At 35.7% G+C, this 19,822-nt stretch overlaps 5 protein-coding genes across 11 annotated transcripts; 3 read left to right on the top strand and 2 right to left on the bottom strand.

Annotated features, from left to right (window-relative positions):
- The first annotated feature begins 311 nt into the window (after positions 1-311).
- BNAA02G01430D lies at positions 312-1,833 on the top strand. The gene is made up of 2 exons (XM_013824039.3): positions 312-623; positions 968-1,833. Exons 1-2 carry the CDS (start codon positions 434-436, stop codon positions 1,588-1,590), a joined length of 813 nt encoding a protein of 270 aa, XP_013679493.1. The 5' UTR covers positions 312-433; the 3' UTR covers positions 1,591-1,833.
- Positions 1,834-6,001: 4,168 nt separating this feature from the next.
- LOC106384000 (protein slowmo homolog) lies at positions 6,002-7,470 on the bottom strand. The gene is made up of 3 exons (XM_013824036.3): positions 7,306-7,470; positions 6,507-6,802; positions 6,002-6,370 (listed from the first exon to the last, which is right to left on the bottom strand). The coding sequence occupies exons 2-3, from the start codon at positions 6,792-6,794 to the stop codon at positions 6,107-6,109; spliced, it is 552 nt and encodes a 183-aa protein (XP_013679490.1). The 5' UTR covers positions 6,795-6,802; positions 7,306-7,470; the 3' UTR covers positions 6,002-6,106.
- Positions 7,471-9,179: 1,709 nt separating this feature from the next.
- LOC106383991 (ARMADILLO BTB ARABIDOPSIS PROTEIN 1) lies at positions 9,180-13,221 on the bottom strand. The gene is made up of 19 exons (XM_013824029.3): positions 12,812-13,221; positions 12,533-12,696; positions 12,285-12,457; positions 12,095-12,215; positions 11,944-12,018; positions 11,768-11,862; positions 11,578-11,653; positions 11,326-11,433; positions 11,073-11,201; positions 10,914-10,982; positions 10,774-10,833; positions 10,566-10,689; positions 10,330-10,469; positions 10,180-10,243; positions 10,016-10,095; positions 9,872-9,936; positions 9,671-9,788; positions 9,454-9,578; positions 9,180-9,366 (listed from the first exon to the last, which is right to left on the bottom strand). The coding sequence occupies exons 1-19, from the start codon at positions 13,137-13,139 to the stop codon at positions 9,279-9,281; spliced, it is 2,202 nt and encodes a 733-aa protein (XP_013679483.1). The 5' UTR covers positions 13,140-13,221; the 3' UTR covers positions 9,180-9,278.
- Positions 13,222-14,486: 1,265 nt separating this feature from the next.
- LOC106383978 (5-formyltetrahydrofolate cyclo-ligase, mitochondrial-like) lies at positions 14,487-16,159 on the top strand. Of its 2 annotated transcripts, XM_013824023.3 has the most exons (7): positions 14,488-14,781; positions 14,850-14,984; positions 15,131-15,295; positions 15,392-15,479; positions 15,574-15,644; positions 15,729-15,855; positions 15,930-16,159. In XM_013824023.3, exons 1-7 carry the CDS (start codon positions 14,535-14,537, stop codon positions 15,934-15,936), a joined length of 840 nt encoding a protein of 279 aa, XP_013679477.1. In that variant the 5' UTR covers positions 14,488-14,534; the 3' UTR covers positions 15,937-16,159. The 2 variants fall into 2 exon arrangements, with proteins under 2 accessions (XP_013679474.1, XP_013679477.1); XM_013824020.3 differs by having other exon boundaries at positions 14,487-14,781; positions 15,131-15,479.
- A 570-nt stretch (positions 16,160-16,729) lies between these two features.
- On the top strand, positions 16,730-19,749 carry LOC106383963 (protein EMSY-LIKE 3-like). 6 transcript variants are annotated; one of them, XM_022698778.2, is made up of 11 exons: positions 16,733-17,006; positions 17,355-17,419; positions 17,606-17,802; positions 17,874-17,983; positions 18,060-18,294; positions 18,371-18,526; positions 18,638-18,706; positions 18,820-19,056; positions 19,144-19,212; positions 19,311-19,411; positions 19,510-19,749. In XM_022698778.2, the coding sequence occupies exons 2-10, from the start codon at positions 17,392-17,394 to the stop codon at positions 19,383-19,385; spliced, it is 1,176 nt and encodes a 391-aa protein (XP_022554499.1). In that variant the 5' UTR covers positions 16,733-17,006; positions 17,355-17,391; the 3' UTR covers positions 19,386-19,411; positions 19,510-19,749. The 6 variants fall into 6 exon arrangements, with proteins under 6 accessions (XP_022554501.1, XP_048603944.1, XP_022554499.1 ...); XM_013824006.3 differs by having other exon boundaries at positions 16,734-17,006; positions 17,300-17,419; XM_048747977.1 differs by having other exon boundaries at positions 16,735-17,006; positions 18,380-18,526.
- Positions 19,750-19,822: the final 73 nt, after the last annotated feature.

The raw sequence follows: 19,822 nt of genomic DNA, 5'->3' as shown, positions 1-19,822 counted from the left end.
GCAGACTTGGATCACAAGAAAGCGATTAACCCTTTTTTTATTAACCAAGACAACGATATAGATAACAGGCTTTATTATTGCAAAATAATTGGTGGTTTTGGCTCGTAATATGTTGGATTAGATCTACATTAAGAAAATAAATTGCAAACTCATTGGGAGTTTCTTTTGGGTAAGCAAAGGACACCAAATAAATCTCTTCTCCATGAATGTTTTTCACATTGTAACAGCACAATAAGCCAAAAAAGGCTCTTCACATGTCTTTGTTTGGTAGTGGATAGAATAAAAGAATTATAGTTAAACAGTGGTTGGGGTCAAAAAATTCTAGATCACGGACTGAACATATTGCAATCACACACACACACACATACACTTGCATACATTATCATCAAAAAGACACAATAGAGAGAAAAGAGAGTGAAAGAGATTAGCTACAATGTATCTTCGACTTCTCTGTCTTGTCCTTCTAGCTTCTTGCTTGACACATCAAGCCTTTGGCCGTGGTCGTAACCGCCCACCGCGTGAAGTAAGCTCGTATCCTTCATCTAGCATCACAGTCGTCGGAGTTGTTTACTGCGACACTTGTTCGAGCAACACTTTCTCAAGACAAAGCTACTTCTTACAAGGTAAGAGATCATGACTTAAATAAACATTACATAAACTTATCTTGTAACTTAGGTTTGGACCGGTATTCTTAAAATCTGTCTACAAATTGAGTCTAAACGAAATGATTTTTCTATAACAATTAAAAAAAAAGATTTAACCTTTCAAAAAATCGGTCTAGATATCCGCCTAAAAAAAATTCTCTATGAGGAGCATAACCACGATTTAGCGATTTCTTGAACATTGGGATTGGTTAATCGGTTTCTCTAACTTAGGATTGGTTAATCAGTTTTGGATTGGTTTTCTTGGTACAATTTCGGTTTGATTCAAACCGGTAAACCGGATCTTGTCTTTGTTTCTCTATTAGGAGTGGATGTTCATGTCAGCTGTAGATTCAAAGCAAGCTCACCAAAGACAACAGAGGAAGTGAACATATCAGTAAACAGAACAACAAACAGAAGCGGTGTCTACAAGCTCGAGATCCCTCACGTAGACGGTATCGATTGCGTGGACGGAATCGCCATAGCGTCTCAATGCAGCGCCAAGCTAATCAAAACATCCGACAGCAACATCGGCTGCAACGTCCCCGTTTTTCAGACAGCAACCAACGAAGTATCCATAAAGTCAAAGCAAGACCGTGTCTGTATCTACAGCTTAAGCGCACTCAGCTACAAACCTTCCCATAGAAACACCACACTTTGCAGCAGCGGAGGAAAGAGACATCACGGGCGAGAGAAGGAGGAGGAGGAGAAGGTGGATAAGAAGTTTAGAGATTCTAAATTCTTCTGGCCTTATCTGCCACCGTACTGGTTCCCTTGGCCGTACTCCACTCTGCCGCCGTTGCCTACGCTTCCTCCTCTTCCTTCCTTCCCTTTCCCTTTTCTTCCTTTAGCTAACCCTAATCCAGCATTGCCTGCGTTTGACTGGAAAGATCCCATCACTTGGATACCTTATCTCCCACGTTTCCCTCCTGGTGATCACAAACCTTAGGGATCACTTTACTTCCACCTTTGGCTTTCTTCTTCTTCTTTATTCTCTCTGTTTTGGCTTTCTTCTTCACTCTTCTCTCTGTTTTTTTGGTGATCTCTTTTGGTTGGGGTTTGATTATGTTTGTGTGTGATTGATTTGCTTATTATTGTGTAAATTACTTTTCTATTACAGAACATAAAGATTTGGTTTTGATGGACTTTTGTTTAATCAAGATTTTAATATAAAATAAAGTCTTTCACTCAAGTTAAATGAGTGTACATGCTATTAATTGTTGCACAAGACATAAACCCTAGAAATGAGTTTTAGGAGCTGACCTCACCAATGCATGTATATGCATGTTATCTTCTTCTTATAATTAGCGTTTTTCAGATTCCAGCCTATTCACTTTTGATGTTAGCGTATGGATGGTAGAAAAAGCTTCCTATAGCATTACCAAAATGATGTGTGAGTGTGCATGAAGCTAATAAAAAAGTAGTGATGTTTTTTTTTTTTTTTACTTTTTTAACAGAGGACTAACCCGTAGCTTGTTCTTCAAGTTATGCTCAGTACTATCTCTGTGGGCTCTTTCTTGAAAGAAATCCTCCGCTGCATTCTTTAACTTGTACTCCAGATCTTGATTCTTAGCTTCAGACTGTTTGAGCTGGTTCATATCAAACAAATGAAATCTACTATACCAAAAAACATATTGCTCATTCATATTCTAAAATATTCTACCTTATCTGATTCAATCTCAAGAAGTTCTTTCTGTCTCTGCAACTCAGCCACTTGTTTTGTTGATTCATCTTTTACCTTCTTAGATTCCTCCTTAAGTAATGCTTTCTGTCTCTGCAACTCAGCCACTTGTTTTGTTGATTCATCTTTTACCTTCTTAGATTCCTCCTTAAGTAATGCTTTCTGTCTCTGCAACTCAGCCACTTGTTTTGCTGATTCATCATCATTTACATTCTGCATCTTCTCCAAATCTTTAATCTTAGCTGTTGACTGTTTGAGCTGGTTAATCAACACAGCCACCAGTTTTTCTGAGTCGTCTTTTAGCTTATGCCTCTTCTCAAAATCTTGAATCTTACATTTTGACTCTTTGAGCTGGTTCATATTAAACAATTAAGTCTATTACATATAAGCCAAAATAAAGAAAGAAAAATATATAAGAAGAAAGAGGTTTACTTGCGACTCAAGCTGTCCTTTTTGTCTCTGCAACTTAGCCACATGTTTTGCTGATTCCTCTTTCACCTTCTGCAACTCGCCTGCTTCATTACCTGATACTGATTCACTGAAACTAGAAGAAGCAATGTCAATTGAAATGGTACGGTTGGCAGTTAACAACATTTTTTATGATCTTAGATTCAAGGAAAACATGTTAATGAATAAATGAAATCTCAAATAGGTAGTTGAAAAAAAACACATTAAAAAATATTACGCTCATTTATCACCAGTTAAGTTGGAAGCACAAGATAAATCTGAATTAAACAAAACATGATAGTTGTACCCAAAAAAAACATGATAGAGAGGGAGAGTACGTAACCTTATCCCATGTCTATGTTTCCCGTTCTCAAGCCCCATGTCAGGTATTCTATCAACATATCTTGATGGTGTAACATCCTATGTTTCACAGATAGATTTATTAGAAGCTCAAATAGTATAACAAATGATAGTACAAAGATAAGTATTTTCCAAAAAAAAAAGATAAGTAGCCCAACCTATCAAAATGAATGAAAGCCTTTAAAAAAAACCTGTATCAAACTGATCAAATATAAGTTTGTTTTTTTGAATGAAATAAGATGGATTATAAAATGTTTATAAAATGTTTTAAATGTTTATTTTTTGAAAATGTTTATTTTAAAATGTTTTTTGAATGAAATATAAGTCTATGTTATACAAAAGGCAGACGAATTATCAACTTAATTCAACGCATCTACACATCCGAGTTTGCATTAATTTCAAAGTCCCTATATAACACCCATCTCTGACTAATGCTCCCTAACAAATTGACTAAGGAAGATTATTTATAGGTTCTTCGACTGATATAATATGGTAGTAAAATCATAAGGACATACCTCGTCTAGGGAATTGTCTAGAACTTCAACCAAAGCTCCAAGCGCGCACTTGTGACTTGTGGCGTTGGCATGAAGAAACTGTGGATTAACCTTGACCTTAGCATCATTCCTACCTATCGAAACATAACAATTATACAATTAGGATTACGAGTTACAAGATCTCAAGTTATATAAGATGTGTCATATTACAATAAGGCACATGCTCATCTTCATTGTCATCTCCTGCTTTCCAATACTGTCTAGAAAGCTTTGGAGTATCCGGTTCCACAACCACAGTTTTGTTACCATTGTTAGAGTCAACTATCGTCCTCGATTTCTTGAGAGGCAAGTTATTAGAACGACGGTCATCATAGTTTCTTGAATCTCTCTTCGGTTCAGAGGAGTAACCGGATGGTTTAGGGTGACTACTGCCGGAATTAATCATGCTTCCGATCACTAGCAGAGGTTTCTTAGGACGGATGTGAGAAGAAGAATCCATGGTTACAAAAACAAAGCAACACCGTAAGATAGAATTGCGACTTATTATTCTTGCGCATGGCGCATGAAAATTCCTAGTTATACTGAGATATAATTATAAACTTTTACCTTATTAACAAAAAGTACTTTTGACTTTAGTTTATGGTAAATTGTCTTTGACCACATCCTTTTGTTTCAATAGTTTGACTATGACCATTTATATAACATTTCGCATATAAAAGGTTAAAAATATGCGATTATAAAGTATTAAATTGTAAGTTCTAATGTACTACCTCCGCTCTTTAAATTGAATATATCTCACATATATTAAAAGAGAAACATTACAGCATTTGAGGTGGTCATTGATTTTTGGAATCTTTAGAGAAATAGGTTATTCCATATAAATATATAATAAACTTTTTATTAAACTAACCATAAATTAATTATTAATGTTATTCATTATTACCTTAAATAAAAATTACAAAACTCCCTAATGTTGCTAAAATATATATGTGATAATTAATGATTTTGAATAATAAAGATTTGATAAAACTTATTGTACCCTTTATCATTTTTTTAATTTTAAATTATTAAAATACTTTAAACAACCACATTAGCTATATAATAAAAATTAAAAAATTTCCACATATTTATATTTTTAATTTTAAAAAATGACTATAAATTACTAAAACTGTTAAAAATTACATATTAAAATAAATTGTGATCCATGATTTAAATTTTTTTTTGTTATGACAAGATACAAATGATTAAAAATCATATTAGTAGAAAATATCATTTAATAAACATTAAGATTAATATATATATATGTATATATATTAACATTGTTTACATTAAATTATGTACCATATAAACATACATAAATATTTTAATTAAATTTTGATTTGAACAAATTATTTTTTGATAAAAGCTTTGTATGACAACTTAATATTCAATTTTTAAACTTTTCATGCATTGATTTTTTTTTGTTATAAATTATAAATTACTAAATTATTAAAATTATAAATTATTAAACTATTAAATATTCCACAATGAAAATTTTGTTATTCGTGATTTAAAGTATTTGTTATAAAAAAATACAAATAATCAAAAAAATATGAATAGAATATATTATTTAATAGATATCTTTTTTTGTCGAATTTAAATTTAATATCATTTAAATTTAATTATATATCATATAAAATAAAAAAAAGTGTTTGTTTGGATTAATAAAATTTATTTATGTGTTCGCATTAATTTAATTATATACATAATAGTTACTGAATTTTTAACTATTTAATTTATTTTTGTTATTTTATTATAGGTAAAAGAATATATAATACGTAAAAATAATTTATATATAATGTTCATCATGCGTAAAGCGCGGATCTTAATCTAGTTTCACACATAAAAGGTTAAATATGCAATTTTAGTATACATTTTAATAAGAATAATAACATTTTAAAATGTGTCAAAACTATAATAAATAGTCATAAAAATAAAGCTAGAAGGCAATGCATGGTGAGTGATGCTCAGCTAACACTAACGTCTATGGCCAATGGAAAGTTCCGGGTATTTCCTTACACCAATATATCACAAGCCAGGGCACAAGACCTCTGCACGCTCGTCTTTAAACATAACCAGGTTTGAACTCCTTTGTACTCCCTCCCATACTTTGACAATTGCATATAATACCACCAAAACTCTCATACTATATTCCTTAGTCAAGTATCAGCACTTTGTGGCATAGCCGTAAATGGATAAGAAGGTAGGACTTGTAACGAAACGATTGCATTGGTTCAGATAACTAGAATCAAAATTGGATAGAAAGCTCCTGAGCTCAACAACATTCGTTGCTAAAACAAACAAGAGAAGTAGCTGATAAAAGAAAAAAAAACAGCAGCTTGATCATAACTGTCTTATAGATATTATTACTACCAATAGTCCTCTTGAATTACTACAAAAGCCAAAAGCCAAGATACTGGAATCTTAAAAAAGTTTTGGATCTTTTAGACAGGAGCGGACTCTGCTTCCATATACCTACAAATCCTCTCCATAACCTCTCGCCCTTTCACGCTGTTTTGCATGAACTTCTCGGCGCACTTCTGCTCAACTTTCTCAGCCATTGAGGCCAGAGCCGACAAGGGCTTGATCCGAATGCTTGTCTCCTGGCTGCAAACCGTCCAGGCCGATGGATTTTCTGGATGAGGATCGTACCTTATCCTCTCCTCCACTTCAATGAACTTTTTCAGAGTAATATTCTTTGTCGTAAGCTGAACCATAACCAAAAAGAAAAGAAAAAACGAAAACAAAATAGTTAAGCATCTTTTGAGACTAATGTTTCACCAACACTAGTGCAATATAAGCTAATCCACACACTAATCTAAGCATAGAGAAGGGGAAGATAACCTGCATAGAACGTGACTTGCCATCGACAACCGTTGATTCAACACAGTGACAAATGTCCTGGCCTATGATCCTGTGAAGGAACCATGGACCGGGAGCGTGAATGGTGAGGGCACGTGTGGTGTGGAGCTTCCCGGTGTCAGTGTCGAGTTTGCGGTTCAAGGTGTCGACTTCGAGGATATGAGAAAGGATGCGTTTGTTTTCAGGGTCAGCGAACTTCCTCCATGAGGCAGCACTCACCCGCTCCCATGGATGCTTGTAGACATGCTCTTGTTTATATGCTTTTACCATTAAAGAATCTTATAAAAAAAAAAACATAGATTAAAGAACAAACACTCAGAACAATGTAAGATTAACTAAAATCAAATTAAAAAATCATGAGTATTTTGTATACATCATACAAAACAAGATAATCTAGCTGATTAAAAAAAATTATGAATCTGAATACAAAATATTAATTAATTAATTAAAGAATTGAACTTTTATAGTGGGATAAGGGATTACATGGATGCATCTAGATCAAAACAAACAACTTGGTTCAAGAACGATGGATTTGAGCTAAATAACTTTCAACAAACAAAGATGAACACCACTAGTGATTGGATTAAATGATCCAATCACAGAAAATCTAATTCTAAATTCGATTTAAATATCAAAGAACGAAACAATGATGGCAATTTCAGGCACTGTAGGATAAACCATTTCAAGGAAACAGATGAAGAACGAAACGTACTTACACAGTTGACTCGAATGCTAATCGATTTGGCATGATAATTGTGTAATTGAGGAAGAGAAGAAGTACCTTGAAAGAGAGAAAGAGGTAGGCAATTGAAGATCTTGGTGAGCGTAGAGGAAACAACCCCAAAAATGGAGAACGTGACGAGAGGAATTAGAGGAAGCAAATCAATGGCTGCTTAGAATAGTCTTATTCGAACCACAATGGTTCTGTCTGAGAGCACAAGTTTGGGCCTTTACAAAGCCCTGTCGAGAAAGCATAATATTGGGCTTTCACTTTTAATACTGGCCCACCACAATTTGTGGTGGAGCAAAATGAAATATAACATTTTTGTGAGTGTGGTATAAGAACTAACTAGACTTTGACCCGCGCGCCTGCGCGGGTGTATATTTTAAAAAATATGTTGATATTTGTTTTTCATGTAATTATTAGGATTTGGAAAAATGAATCCGAGGAAGATAACCGATACCGATCCAAAATATAGTACCAAACCCGAACATAAATTGATTAAATATTCTAATTATTCAAAATTTTGTTATTTAGAGAACCGAATCTGATCTGAACTGAAGTATTTGGGTATCCGAATTTATCTAAAAATAGATTTATATACTTATATATATTAATTATTTTTAGATTTAACGTATATAAAACATCAAGAATGATACTTTTAAATTGGTTTAAATACTTGAAAATATATATAGATAGTCAAAAGTAAATATCTGAAATAGTTAAAATATATTCAAATCACCAAAAATACTTAAAATAATTATTGATTTCATATCCAAAATTTTAAATCAAGCCAATTGATATGTTAAGCTTAAGTATTATGACATATGTTATTCAAATTTATACGTAATATATTATTTTATTTATACATTTTGAGAAATTTAAAATATATAATGATTTAAAACTTTAGAAATAATTTAAATTAGTTATCCAAACCCGAACCAAACCCCCAAAGATCCAAATCGAACTCAAACCAAAATTTAGAAACATTCTAATAAGACTGAAATCTTTGACTCCGAAAACCCGAAATGCAAACCTATCAGAACCAAACCCGTATGGATACCCAAAAGCCCATCCCTAGTCATTATTATATATCGTATTTTGTCATCATATAATTAATCGTATTTTATATGTACCATCATATAAGTAATCATTTATTTAATAGTATTTTATACATACCATCATATAAATAATTACATATATTTTATTTTGAAAACTTAATATGAAATATAAAAACTATAATTTGAGTTGGTATTTCAAATTGGGATTTGTATTATATTTTTCTTATATATATTGACAATATTTTTTATAATGGTTATTGAAAAGTAGTTTAGTAAAAATCCATTTTTGAATATATGTATATTTGTGAATCAATTTTTGATATAAATCAACTTTGAATTATTATTTTGATTTGAAATATGTATAGAAAGTTTAAATTTTGTTTTATGGTTAGTTTAGAAAAAAAAATTTAGGCAATTAGATTGACCCATTTTGGTATATTTTAAAATTGGTCTAGATAACTTTCAATTTTTTTTAAAAACATAAGCCCATTACTTTTTTTCTTAATACTACTATCTTTGTTTTCAAACAAAAATATTTTTTTTTAAAGACTGCAATCTATGTTTCCAAACACTCCAAATTTTTTAATAGTCATATTCAAGTCTCCAAACACTCCAATTTTGTACTTGAGTTTTAATAAGATAGATACTCACTAAGAATCTCAAGATTAGCACAAAGGCTAAAAACAAATACTACTTCATGGTTCTAAGAGAATCATAAGCCTACAAATTTTCCTCTTCTTAGAGTTGAAACAATTGATTCTCCACTATATTGACGAGATATTCATTTACAAAGCAACCTTTTCTATTCAGGTGGTCTTGTTTGTTTTCTGAGATATCAGCAAAAGTTATTTATAAAGAATAAAGAACACTGACTTTGAGGCCTCTTGATATTATTGAATTTAGCATATAGCAGTTACAAAATATAGACCAGTTATCTAACCAAAAAAGAATCTTTTTTATACAATGGTTGGACTAGCTGCTAGCTTGGACTGGCCGTCTGAGAATATCAGTGATGTAGCTCCGGATTTCTGGTATTATTTTCTTTATGAACATGGGAAACCTGCGTAAGAAAATAAGAACATAAAACCTGATTAAGTAAAAGAAAAGTTATTTCATTGTATAAATGATGTAATGATTTTTTGCATACCACAGTTCAGAGCTGAGCTTAGTGTAATGCTCAAGAACGAAGAGAGTGCATGCTCGTCTTAAGGCTGACGCATTGAATGTATCTGCTAAGTCGTACATGAACGGTATGTTTTCCACACAGATGTCCTGCACCAACATTAGAGGAGTCCATTTAGTTATACACATAGACAAGCCACTCTGACAAGGAGAAGAATAAGAAGTTGGTTTTGTGTATTTACCTGCGCGATTGTGTACTCACAAAGCCGCTTGAGACCTTCGAGAAGATACTGATCAGCTGCTACAAGCAGATCTTGAGCCAAGTATTTTGTGATGTTGATTTTTCCTGTGTATATGAATCTGCACCATTGCATTTTATGCTTTAGATTCTTAGCTTATTATAATGGTAAGTATTCAAAATGTTTGATTTTATAGAACTTTACCTCATCATAAGCTCAAACACTTCCCAGCTTATATTTGGGATCTCCACATTTTGGGCGTTGCGTTCCTAAAACCAATTCTCAAGTTAGTTGATTGATACTTTGTATCATGAAATGGGTAGCACAATAATTTATTAAGAAGGTTACCTTGTAAAGGCCATCAAACATTGCACGAAATATATCAGAGGAAGCTACCAAGCAAATCTTGTGAGCAAAGAATTGTTTACCTAATATATGCCATGCAAACACTCAGTAAAAAGTGTGATCACAGGTAGATTTAACATAAACATAGAAGGGATTAAATGTTTTACCATCGATCAGGAATGTGACATCGGACAAAGTAGGGTTGTTCACGAATTCCTCACCCAAAAACGCCTTCAGTATTACAGCCAATAACAAGTCAAGACCTCAAATCAGAAATTATATTTTTATAATTGAAAGAAGTAATGAAAATTTCTTACCCGCTGTGTGGGTGAGGAAGGAGCTGAGTCCTCTGGTGCAAAGGATGTAGCTTTTGTAGCTAATTCGAATAAAGCTCTTGCGCTATACTTCTGCTGTTTCATGCTTGAGATGTATAGAGGCTCCAACAAAAACTCCATTCCTGTATAACATAGCATAAATAATAGTCGATTGATCAGGAACAGAAAAAAATCGACAAGAAAAGAAAAACTGATGAATTTTGAGATGAGAATATTACCACTGTTATCGATGAAAATTAATTTTCCATCTTTAGGGTCACAAAGATGTGCAAGAGCCAAAGCAATTCGCATTTGTATATTCTTCTCAGTGGTTTTCATTAGATATAATAGTTGGTTTAGTACCTGAAAGAAGAGTATGACATTAAGGGACTCTAGAACCAAGGCCATACTTATAAGAACCAGACGGTCTAACAGATAGGTACTCACAGGTCCATGAATCTTGTTCTCTAGCCTCTTCAATGTCCTCACAACACAGTCCCTAGTCGGCTGCAAAGAGAAGACTTGCAATTTAGAATTTGGAAAGCCTATAATATTGTTTTTGCAAACATAAGCAGCGAAATGCATACTTGAACGGTGAAGTTGTCGTCTTGAAGCTTTTGAATACCTCCAGTCTTTATGAAATCTGCTACATTTTCCTGTTTACGAAAAATTAATTAACCATTGTTATTTATAGTTAGCAAAAAGTGTAGATGTATTGAAAACGATTCATTATGAGATTAGTTTACCTCATTATCTGCAAGGCCATACAAAGCAAAGGCAGCGTTGTGTTGCACAGATCCAGTTTTCACATCAAGAAGATTTAATAGTGAAATAATGCCTCCTCTTTGCCCAATCCCAGCCTGATTGTGTGTGTCCTGCGACATTCAAAGCATTGATATATGCGAATTAAGTTATGCTCTAAGCAAACAAATTACAACCATTGTTCTTATGACACAAAGCGTCAAAAAGATTCACATGCTTATTCAAAAACATAACTACCTGGGCCAAACGACCAAGAGCAAACGCTGCCATTTCCGTGACCTGCTCATCTGATGACTCAAGCATCTTAATTAATGGTGTAATGGCACCTCTCTGGGCAATGTGCACCTGCATAATCATATTGCCATTTATGTTTTAGTACGTTTTCTTTACTCTGAATCCATCCTTTTGATATCGTCAAAACAAAAGAGTTTGAGTGAGCATATATTCAGATTAGAGCACAACAATGTCAAGAAAGAGACAAACTTATACCTTGCAGTCTGAATCAGGCGCAGCAAATTGACCAATTAACAATGCTGCTTCTCTCTGTGTCTCCAAGCAAGGTGAGCTGTAGCAGATATCATAGCAAGCAGAAACAGTTACAAAAGATGTTTCACAACATCAAGAGTAAACATCTATTTTCAGCAGAAGTAGAAAAACAGAATAAAGAAAATAAGCATACCTAAGTAGACCGATTACTGGTTGCAAGGCACCAGCGCGGATAACATCTTTCTTGATGTCAGGAGATGAGTGGACAAGATTTCCAATTGCCCCAATCTGATATTTCAATAGTATATTAGAAGGAACTAAACATAGCAAACCAATTCCAAAAATCCAAAGCAAGATAAAAGAACCAACCGATTCGCCATGCACAGAAGGATCTTCTGACTGAAGCATCAATACAAGCGTGGGCAAAGCGTTCAACTCCACAATCTACACAAATGTTTTTTTATGTAAGAAACATGCCTCTCATAAGCTCAAACAAAGCATCATCAAAAGCAAAACATACTTGGTTCTTGTTCTCATCATTTCTAAAAGAAACTGTACGCAAGGCCCCAGCAGCCGCCCTCTGTACCTTAACATCCGGAAAATCCAAAAGCTCAACAAGTGGTGGAATGCCACCTTCAACCCTGTCAAGTGAAAACAACTTATAGCCAAGACCAAAAAAAGCATAAGGATCATCAAACACTAAACCGTACCTTATATTAGTTTTAATCCTTGGATTATCATGAGCAATATTAGTGATGATATCAGCTGCTCTCCTAAGAACAGCATTAGCTTCCATGCACCCAATACAAACCCCTCTTCTCTTCAACAACTTCACAGTCGGAGCTATAACCCCAGCATCTACAATTAGCTGCTGGTAAGCAGGCTATTTAACAGATAAAGCTAACGTTAGTAAAAAACATCAGTGCAAGAAGCAGTAAATGATATTCACAAGTGTTACCTGATTAGCAGCAATGAGTCCAAGTGAAACAGCACAATCTTTCTCCAGCTTATGATCACAAGACTTGGCAACGTTCCCGCTGATTGCTAAAGACCATGGCGATTCCAAGTTTCTAACCAAAGCGGGAATCGCTCCGTTCTCCACCATCATCTCCACGTTTTCGTCTAATACAAACAGTTACGAATCAAAAAACAATCTAGATCTCGCCTAATCTGAGCTAGAACAAATCAATCGCTAAGTAGAATCACAGATCTGCATCGATTCAAACAGTTACGGTACCAGTTTTAGCGAGGGAGGAGAGAGCAGCAGCAGCTCCTTTGACATCTCCCGCATCTGAGAAGCTGGAGTTAAGAACATCCACGTGGCGGCTGATCGCGACGACGAGATCTGTTTCTTCTTCCTCGATCTCGGTGATCTGAGTGATTATCGAAACCGCGTACGTCTCCCGGCCGCGCTTGGAGCTTCTTCCGGCGACGCGTGTTGTTCGCTGGCGCTTAAGATTGTTCTCCATAGGTGGAAGGTTTGAGATCGATGACGGACGACGGACGAGGAGGAGATTCGACGGTGGATTGGAGCGGTGGAGTTTGAGCGATTTGGAGATTTTCATTTTGGAGTTGGGGAAGAGATTGTTTATAACAACCAAAAGCTCGTAGGCGCTTTTTTTTTTTTTGTGAAAATGTTTTCGAGTTTGGAGCCAAAAATGTTTTCCCTCGGGAGGGAGGGAGATGTATATTTTCGAATTTGATTTTTTTTTTTTTTGAGTTTCAAAATAATTTAATGGGCCATTATGGGCTGGTTTGGAGGTGATACGGGCCGTGCCGTTGGTAAAAAGCCCACTAGAACACAAGAATGAAATGTAGCTTTGCGAATTTGAACCGGACCAGAATTTTCGGTTTTCGTTTGGTTTGGAGAGCTCTTCATAATCAACTCGGTTACCGGTTCAGTTTGGTTTGACGAGTAACATTACATATGGGTATAAACCTGATTTAAACTTGCCGAACAGAACTGACCCGAGAAGTCCAGTTAGTTTAGTTCAGTTTGGCAACTAAAAAAAATTGATTTTCGGTTTGGTTTGGTTTGTTTCGGTTCGGTAATCGGATTTTCTTTAAAAAAAAATTCAAACAGTACTAATCTTAATTGGATTTTTGAATCAAATTACCAAAATAATCAAAACTAATCAATTTTTTCAAAAGTTTAAACCAAAATTAACTGAACTAACCGAAAACTAAACTGAACTGAGTATTTTCTGTTTATTTCGGTGAAATTTCTACCAATCCAAACTAACCGACCCGAACTAACTGAATAACCGGAACAAGCAGCCATATGTACTTAGTCAGTTACATACAATAGATTTCGAGTGTGGTATCGGCTTTTGATTTATTTCGGTAAAATTTCTACGATCCAAACTAACTGACCCGAACTAACTGAATAACCCGAACCAGCAGCCCTATGTACTTAATCAGTTACGTACAATAGATTTCGAGTGTGGTATCAGCTTTCAGTTTATTTTTATGAAATTTCTACCGATCTAAACTAACCGACCCGAACTAACTGAATAACCCGAACCAACGGCCCTATGTACTTAGTTACGTACAGTAGATTTCGAGTGTGGTATCGGCTTTTGGTTTATTTTTGTGAAATTTCTATCGATTCAAACTAACCGATCCGAACTAACTGAATAACCCGAACCAGCAGCCCTATGTACTTAGTTACGTACAATATATTTCGAGTGTGGTATCGGCTTTCGGTTTATTTTTGTAAAATTTCTACCGATCCAAACTAACCGATCCGAACTAACTGAATAACCCGAACTAGCGGTCCTATGTACTTAGTTACGTACAGTAGATTTCGAGTGTGGTATCGATTTTCGGTTTATTTTTGTAAAATTTCTATCGATCCAAACTAACCGAATAATCCGAACCAGCAGCCCTGTCTACTCAGTTAATTACAGTAGATTTCGAGTGTGGGCTTTTGGAGGTTCCAACAAAGCTTTTGTAATGAAATGATTGGAGCTCGAGTCTTTTGTATCCCGACAGCAACACTTGAAAGATCATCATCATCATCAATCTTCTTCTTCTTCCCCAAGATCTCGACCCGACCCGTTTCCAGATTATCAACCACCGTCGCCATGAGCACCACCAGCAAAAGCCAAGAGGAGCTCGATTCCATTTTCAAGCAGAAACGTGTCGTGCGTTCCACCGTCCGCAAATCATTAAAAGCCATGAACCCTTCTCTCCGCACCCAACAAGGTTCAATCCTTTTTAACTTAATTTCATTTCCTTGGAAACAAATATTAATAAATCTTGATTGGTCGTAGATGATGCAATTCAGAACACTGTTCTCGAAGCTCCTTGGTTCAAATCATGTCGGAGACTGTGTGCTTACATTAGCTGCAAGTCTCTCAACGAAGTCGACACTTCAAGAATCCTGTCCAAGATTCTCCAACATCCTGGTACTACTACTAATATTGATAAGAACTTAATCATTATTGCTTAATCAAGATTAGTGATTGGTTTAATGTTATGTACCTTACTATTAGGAAAAATTAGATAGCTTCCTACTTTTAATGTCATTTTTTCTTCTAATTTTATTATTTAGATTCAAATACAATGGGAGCGAAAAAGCTATATGTCCCATGGGTAGAGGATAAGAAGAGTAACATGCGTATGCTGCACATATCTCATATGGATGACCTCATTGCAAACTCTATGAACATTTTGGAACCAGCTCTCGTTGATGCTCTAGGGAATGAGCGTGAAGATGGTAGCCTCCTTCTTTTTTTTTTCCTATGCTTCCACCACATTATAAGTATTATCACACGGGATAGAGATGTCACTTTGTGTTTTCTTCTATGGACAGTGTTGCAAGCAGATGAACCAATCGATCTATTCATCTTGCCAGGTCTTGCGTTTGACAGATGTGGGCGACGTTTAGGTCGTGGGGGTGGGTAAGTTTGCATTTGACCTTCTTTTGATCTTAGTGATAGAGATTCATACTAGGGTAACATTTAACCTTTTCTACTTGTTTATGTGGGAGAAAAGCTACTACGACACTTTCTTGAAGAGATATGAGGACCGTGCAAAGGATAAGGGCTGGAGCAATCCACTTATGAGTATAGGCTACAATCAAACTGATACTAGGGAATGTTGTCAATAGAAAGATTAGCTAATCATTGTTTTTTTTGTTCAAATTACAGTTGCATTGTCATATTCGCCTCAGATTCTTGAGGATGGAGGTATTCCTGTAACGCCGAATGATGTTATGATCGATGCCCTTGTGACACCTTCTGGTGTTGTTCCCATTACTCCTCGTGCTATCGAGAGGTTAGACATTTTAGCTTTTCCTGAGATCTTTGATTTATGCTTTGACCGTGTTGTGTGATCCTCTCTGTTCACAGAATGTGAGCTCAGGAGCTTGTGTTTGGAGATGAAGCTCAGATCACTTGGTTCGTTGGTGCTTGAACACTCCATTTTTTTTTATTTTGCTATAATTCAGCTCACTAAGAGAAACGAGAAGCTATAGACCTTTTGTCATTTCGATCGGGTCTCTTTGTCTGGGCTCTGTTAATGTATATTTATATGTACACGAATCTTTATTCAAGTAAAAAAAAAAAAAAATTAGTGAAAATACCAAAGTTTTCATGTCACTACAATGCATTAAAAGTTTGCAACCATACATATATAAAGCGTGGTTTGCGTTTTTTCTCAACCAGAAAGATAAACAATGAAACTGTAAGCAACTTTGATACCTCCTGTATTATATACCCTTGGACCCATTTGATCCATGTTTGTTTTCTTTCGTTTCCAGTGTCCAAGAGCGCAGCTTTTTCAAGGGTTTCAATAACTCATCTTCAGGTGTGTTGGGGCTTTGCCGTTGTTTCAAGTTCTGTTGAATTTAATTTTTGGACCCAACCGGCTTCCATGGTTTGTCTGCTTCAGACCGGCTTCACAATGTCGGTTCACTTACCAAAACTGATTCCTGTTGGTAAATAAAACCGTATTTTACGATATTTTCAGATGGATTACTTGAAAAGTTACGATGATTTTTTTCTTTTACCGGTTTGGATTTTCTGTTAATTGTGATGGTAAGAAAGCGTACCAAAAATACAAAGTAAACCGGATTTAAGACAGAACCGAAAGACATAACGAAGTGAAAAGCGAAACGACAGCGTTTGGTGTAACTCAAACCAAATCTATCAAACTGGGGAAAAAAATTAGGGCAAAAATATTGTCGGTTTCACGTCCGCGACTCAATAGATTTCTCGGAAAAATCCTTCACGGTTTGTCAAGCAATTGTGTAGTTTCAGCTTCCGAAAGATCCAACGTTTCCCTGAAATCGAATTGCGCGTGAGAAAGTTTCTTCCTTGTTCGGGATCTTCTGATTTGTCTTAGCTCAAATCTATGACCTCTCGGGAGTAATTTTTCTCCATTGCTGATCGAATTTTCGGAGAGTAGATCCAAAGTTACGAAAAAAGGTATTTGCTTTTTTGATATTGCATTCTTTCTGGGCAATTCGAGCTTTGTTTATCTGAGGAGGTAGCGTTGTTGTGTTCTTGGTTCCATCGCCAATTAGGGTTTAGAGAAAGTTTAATTCTTGTATCAAGTTTTCTTGATTTTGTTAGGTGTGTTTGGTTTATTGAGCTCGAGTTTAAGAACTGTGTCTTTGTTTGTACTGTGAAGGCTTTGGTTTACTCTGTTGAAGAGTGAGTGTGTTGGCCTTATCCTCCGTTTAAAGTTTTTTGCTTTTTTTTTTTCTTGGTTATTGCAGCTCGTGCTTTGGTGTAACTAGACAGGACTCATACCACGTTTTTATGATTTATTAGCTTCCCCTGTGAAGCATCATCGGAGAAAGGACACCAAATGGATTACCGACCTTCTGATAGTAGTGGTGAGTCTTTGTCTTCTTTTGAAGTTGTTTTGTCTTTCTCTTTCTGCTGTTAACAATGTGATGTTTTTGTTGTAATTGTGTTCCATGCTTTTAGAATAATTCATTCTTAGTTTATTTTATTTGGATTTGTCAAAATGATTTACTATGTTTTGTTTGTATATTTGGTTGCTGTCTGTGGGAACTCAGGTACGGATGATGACCTTCCTCCAAGTAGATATCAGAGAAGCGGGAGACCAGCTGGTAATGGCAGACCTTCAGTTCTCAACACTGCTCCTTTGTCAAGGGTGCACAATGACATGGAAACTCAAATTCATCTCATTGAGCAAGAAGCCTACAGCTCAATACTCCGTGCTTTTAAAGCCCAGTCTGATGCTATTACCTGGGTACTTATTTTGCTTCTCTTCTTCATTACTATCCCCATGCTTATGTAACTTAACCATCTAAAAATATTCAGGAGAAAGAAAGTTTGATCACTGAACTCAGAAAAGAACTTCGGGTGTCTGATGAGGAACACAGAGAGCTGTTATCAAGGGTTAATGCTGATGAAATGATCAGGCGAATAAGGTTTGTTTTTCTATATATGTCTTCAGTTAATCAAAAGCAACGTTTAAGCTAATGAGGTTAACTTAAACCATGTCAGGGAATGGAGAAAGGGGAACAGCTTTCAGTCCGGTGCTCCTCAGATGGTTCATGATAATGCTCCGAGTCCAGCTGTTTCAGGATCACGTAAGAAGCAAAAGACATCACAACCAATCGCCTCGTTAGCTATGGGTGCGCCATCTCCTGCTATGCACCCATCAATGCAGCCATCTTCATCTGCTGCGCTAAGAAGAGGAGGTCCTCCACCAGGTCCAAAGACCAAGAAGCCAAAGACAGTAAGTCCTAACGCTGCGTGACTCTCTTACTAATCGGACTCTTGCTCTTAAATTCTCCACTGACTAAGTGATAAAGTCGATGCAGTTCCCAGCTACAGGCATTGCTGGAAGGCCCCAGCCAGGCACAGTAACAAATGAACCAGATCCGTTGGTTGGGAAGAAGGTATGGACAAAGTGGCCTGAGGACAACAACTTCTATGAAGCTGTTATAACTGACTACAAAGCCGCTGAGGTATCTTACTTGACTAACATTTACACACATATATATATATATTAGTATTTTAGTGCCAGACCTCCATTTTCTGATATTATATATTTTTTTCCTTTGTTAAATATTGATAAGGGGAGGCATGCTTTAGTGTATGACATGAACACTCTGAATGAAACTTGGGAATGGGTAAATCTTAAAGAGGTAATAACAATTGGGAGATGCCATGAAATGTTTTCTTATTCTATTTGTTTGTTTATGATCTTGATGGTTCTTGGATTCTGACTGGTGTTTCTATATATATATATATGTCATAGATATCTCCGGGAGATATCAGATGGGAAGGTGAGGATGCTGGGGTTTCTCGTAAAGGAGGACATCCTGGGCAAGGCCGTGGAAGTACAAAGGCCATGGCTCGTGGTGGTCCCGCAGGCCAAGCTATTGGTAGAGGTAGAGGAAGCATGAAGATACAGCAGCACAAGGCACAGAATGGCGTTGGGAAGAAAGCTTTAGGCGATATTGAAATACTCCACACTGAGACACTAATAAAAGAGGTACCATTTACAAGTTTTAGATTTTGTGGATTGAATGTTCTCAGTTGTTAACGGTCTGAGTATATACTTTATAAAATATTTTCACAGGTAGAAAAAGTGTTTAGATCCGTTAATCCCAACCCAGCAGAGGTAGAGAAGGCAAAGAAAGTGCTAAGAGTAAGAACCATATTCATACATGTAGTGTTGAGACTTGTCTTTTACTCCTTGGTATCATGAAAAGAGAAGCTGACTATATTTTAATTTGGCAATGGTAGGATCATGAGCAAGCTCTTGTGGATGCAATTGCAAGGCTTGAAGAAATGTCAGATGGGGAAAGCGGTAATATTTGATAGGGCCCCCTTCTAACTCTCCTCAGGTTTCACATCTTTCTTACTGCTCTTAGATTCATACTTTCTGTTGAATTGAAGTAATAATGTGGCTGAGATTTTTTTTATTTTTTTGGCAAAAACGCAGATGATGGAGTCAGGGCATTGGACTGGACTGGCTAAGAGGTGTAGATGGTGGTGGCAAATGTGAATGGATGATGGAGATTTGGAAACTTGTATGGATAAAGCAAACTGTATTTTGTTTAGGGGAGGATTTTATAAATGACCTTTGTGTGACCACATAACTACAGTAGCTGGATTTGGAAATTAGGGTCTTAAGCATTGTAAAATCCATCAGATTTCATATAAATGTAGAATGTTTCAGAGACGGGATGAGATGTAGCAACTGTAGATAGGATCAGCATGTAGATGAAGCAGCTCTTTTCAGTAAACATATTATT

This window comes from Brassica napus, chromosome A2 (genome assembly GCF_020379485.1).
Source record: "Brassica napus cultivar Da-Ae chromosome A2, Da-Ae, whole genome shotgun sequence".
NCBI classification, from domain to species: domain Eukaryota; kingdom Viridiplantae; phylum Streptophyta; class Magnoliopsida; order Brassicales; family Brassicaceae; genus Brassica; species Brassica napus.
Note: the sequence above shows the minus strand (reverse complement) of the source record. Positions and strands in the feature narration are given on the sequence as shown.

Coding starts and splice junctions, on each gene's coding strand:
- BNAA02G01430D (XM_013824039.3), top strand. CDS start 434: ATGTATCTTCGACTTCTCTGTCTTGTCCTTCTAGCTTCTTGCTTGACA. Junction 624..967: donor ACAAAGCTACTTCTTACAAG/GTAAGAGATCAT, acceptor TTTCTCTATTAG/GAGTGGATGTTCATGTCAGC.
- LOC106384000 (XM_013824036.3), bottom strand. CDS start 6,794: ATGGTAAAAGCATATAAACAAGAGCATGTCTACAAGCATCCATGGGAG. Junction 6,371..6,506: donor GCAAGTCACGTTCTATGCAG/GTTATCTTCCCC, acceptor GTTATGGTTCAG/CTTACGACAAAGAATATTAC.
- LOC106383991 (XM_013824029.3), bottom strand. CDS start 13,139: ATGAAAATCTCCAAATCGCTCAAACTCCACCGCTCCAATCCACCGTCG. Junction 12,458..12,532: donor GACTCATTGCTGCTAATCAG/GTAACACTTGTG, acceptor TCTGTTAAATAG/CCTGCTTACCAGCAGCTAAT. Junction 10,983..11,072: donor ATGGCCTTGCAGATAATGAG/GTAAACTAATCT, acceptor TTTCGTAAACAG/GAAAATGTAGCAGATTTCAT.
- LOC106383978 (XM_013824020.3), top strand. CDS start 14,535: ATGATTGGAGCTCGAGTCTTTTGTATCCCGACAGCAACACTTGAAAGA. Junction 14,782..14,849: donor TTCTCTCCGCACCCAACAAG/GTTCAATCCTTT, acceptor GATTGGTCGTAG/ATGATGCAATTCAGAACACT. Junction 15,645..15,728: donor CTGGAGCAATCCACTTATGA/GTATAGGCTACA, acceptor TTCAAATTACAG/TTGCATTGTCATATTCGCCT.
- LOC106383963 (XM_022698778.2), top strand. CDS start 17,392: ATGGATTACCGACCTTCTGATAGTAGTG. Junction 17,420..17,605: donor CCGACCTTCTGATAGTAGTG/GTGAGTCTTTGT, acceptor GTGGGAACTCAG/GTACGGATGATGACCTTCCT. Junction 19,213..19,310: donor AGGCAAAGAAAGTGCTAAGA/GTAAGAACCATA, acceptor TGGCAATGGTAG/GATCATGAGCAAGCTCTTGT.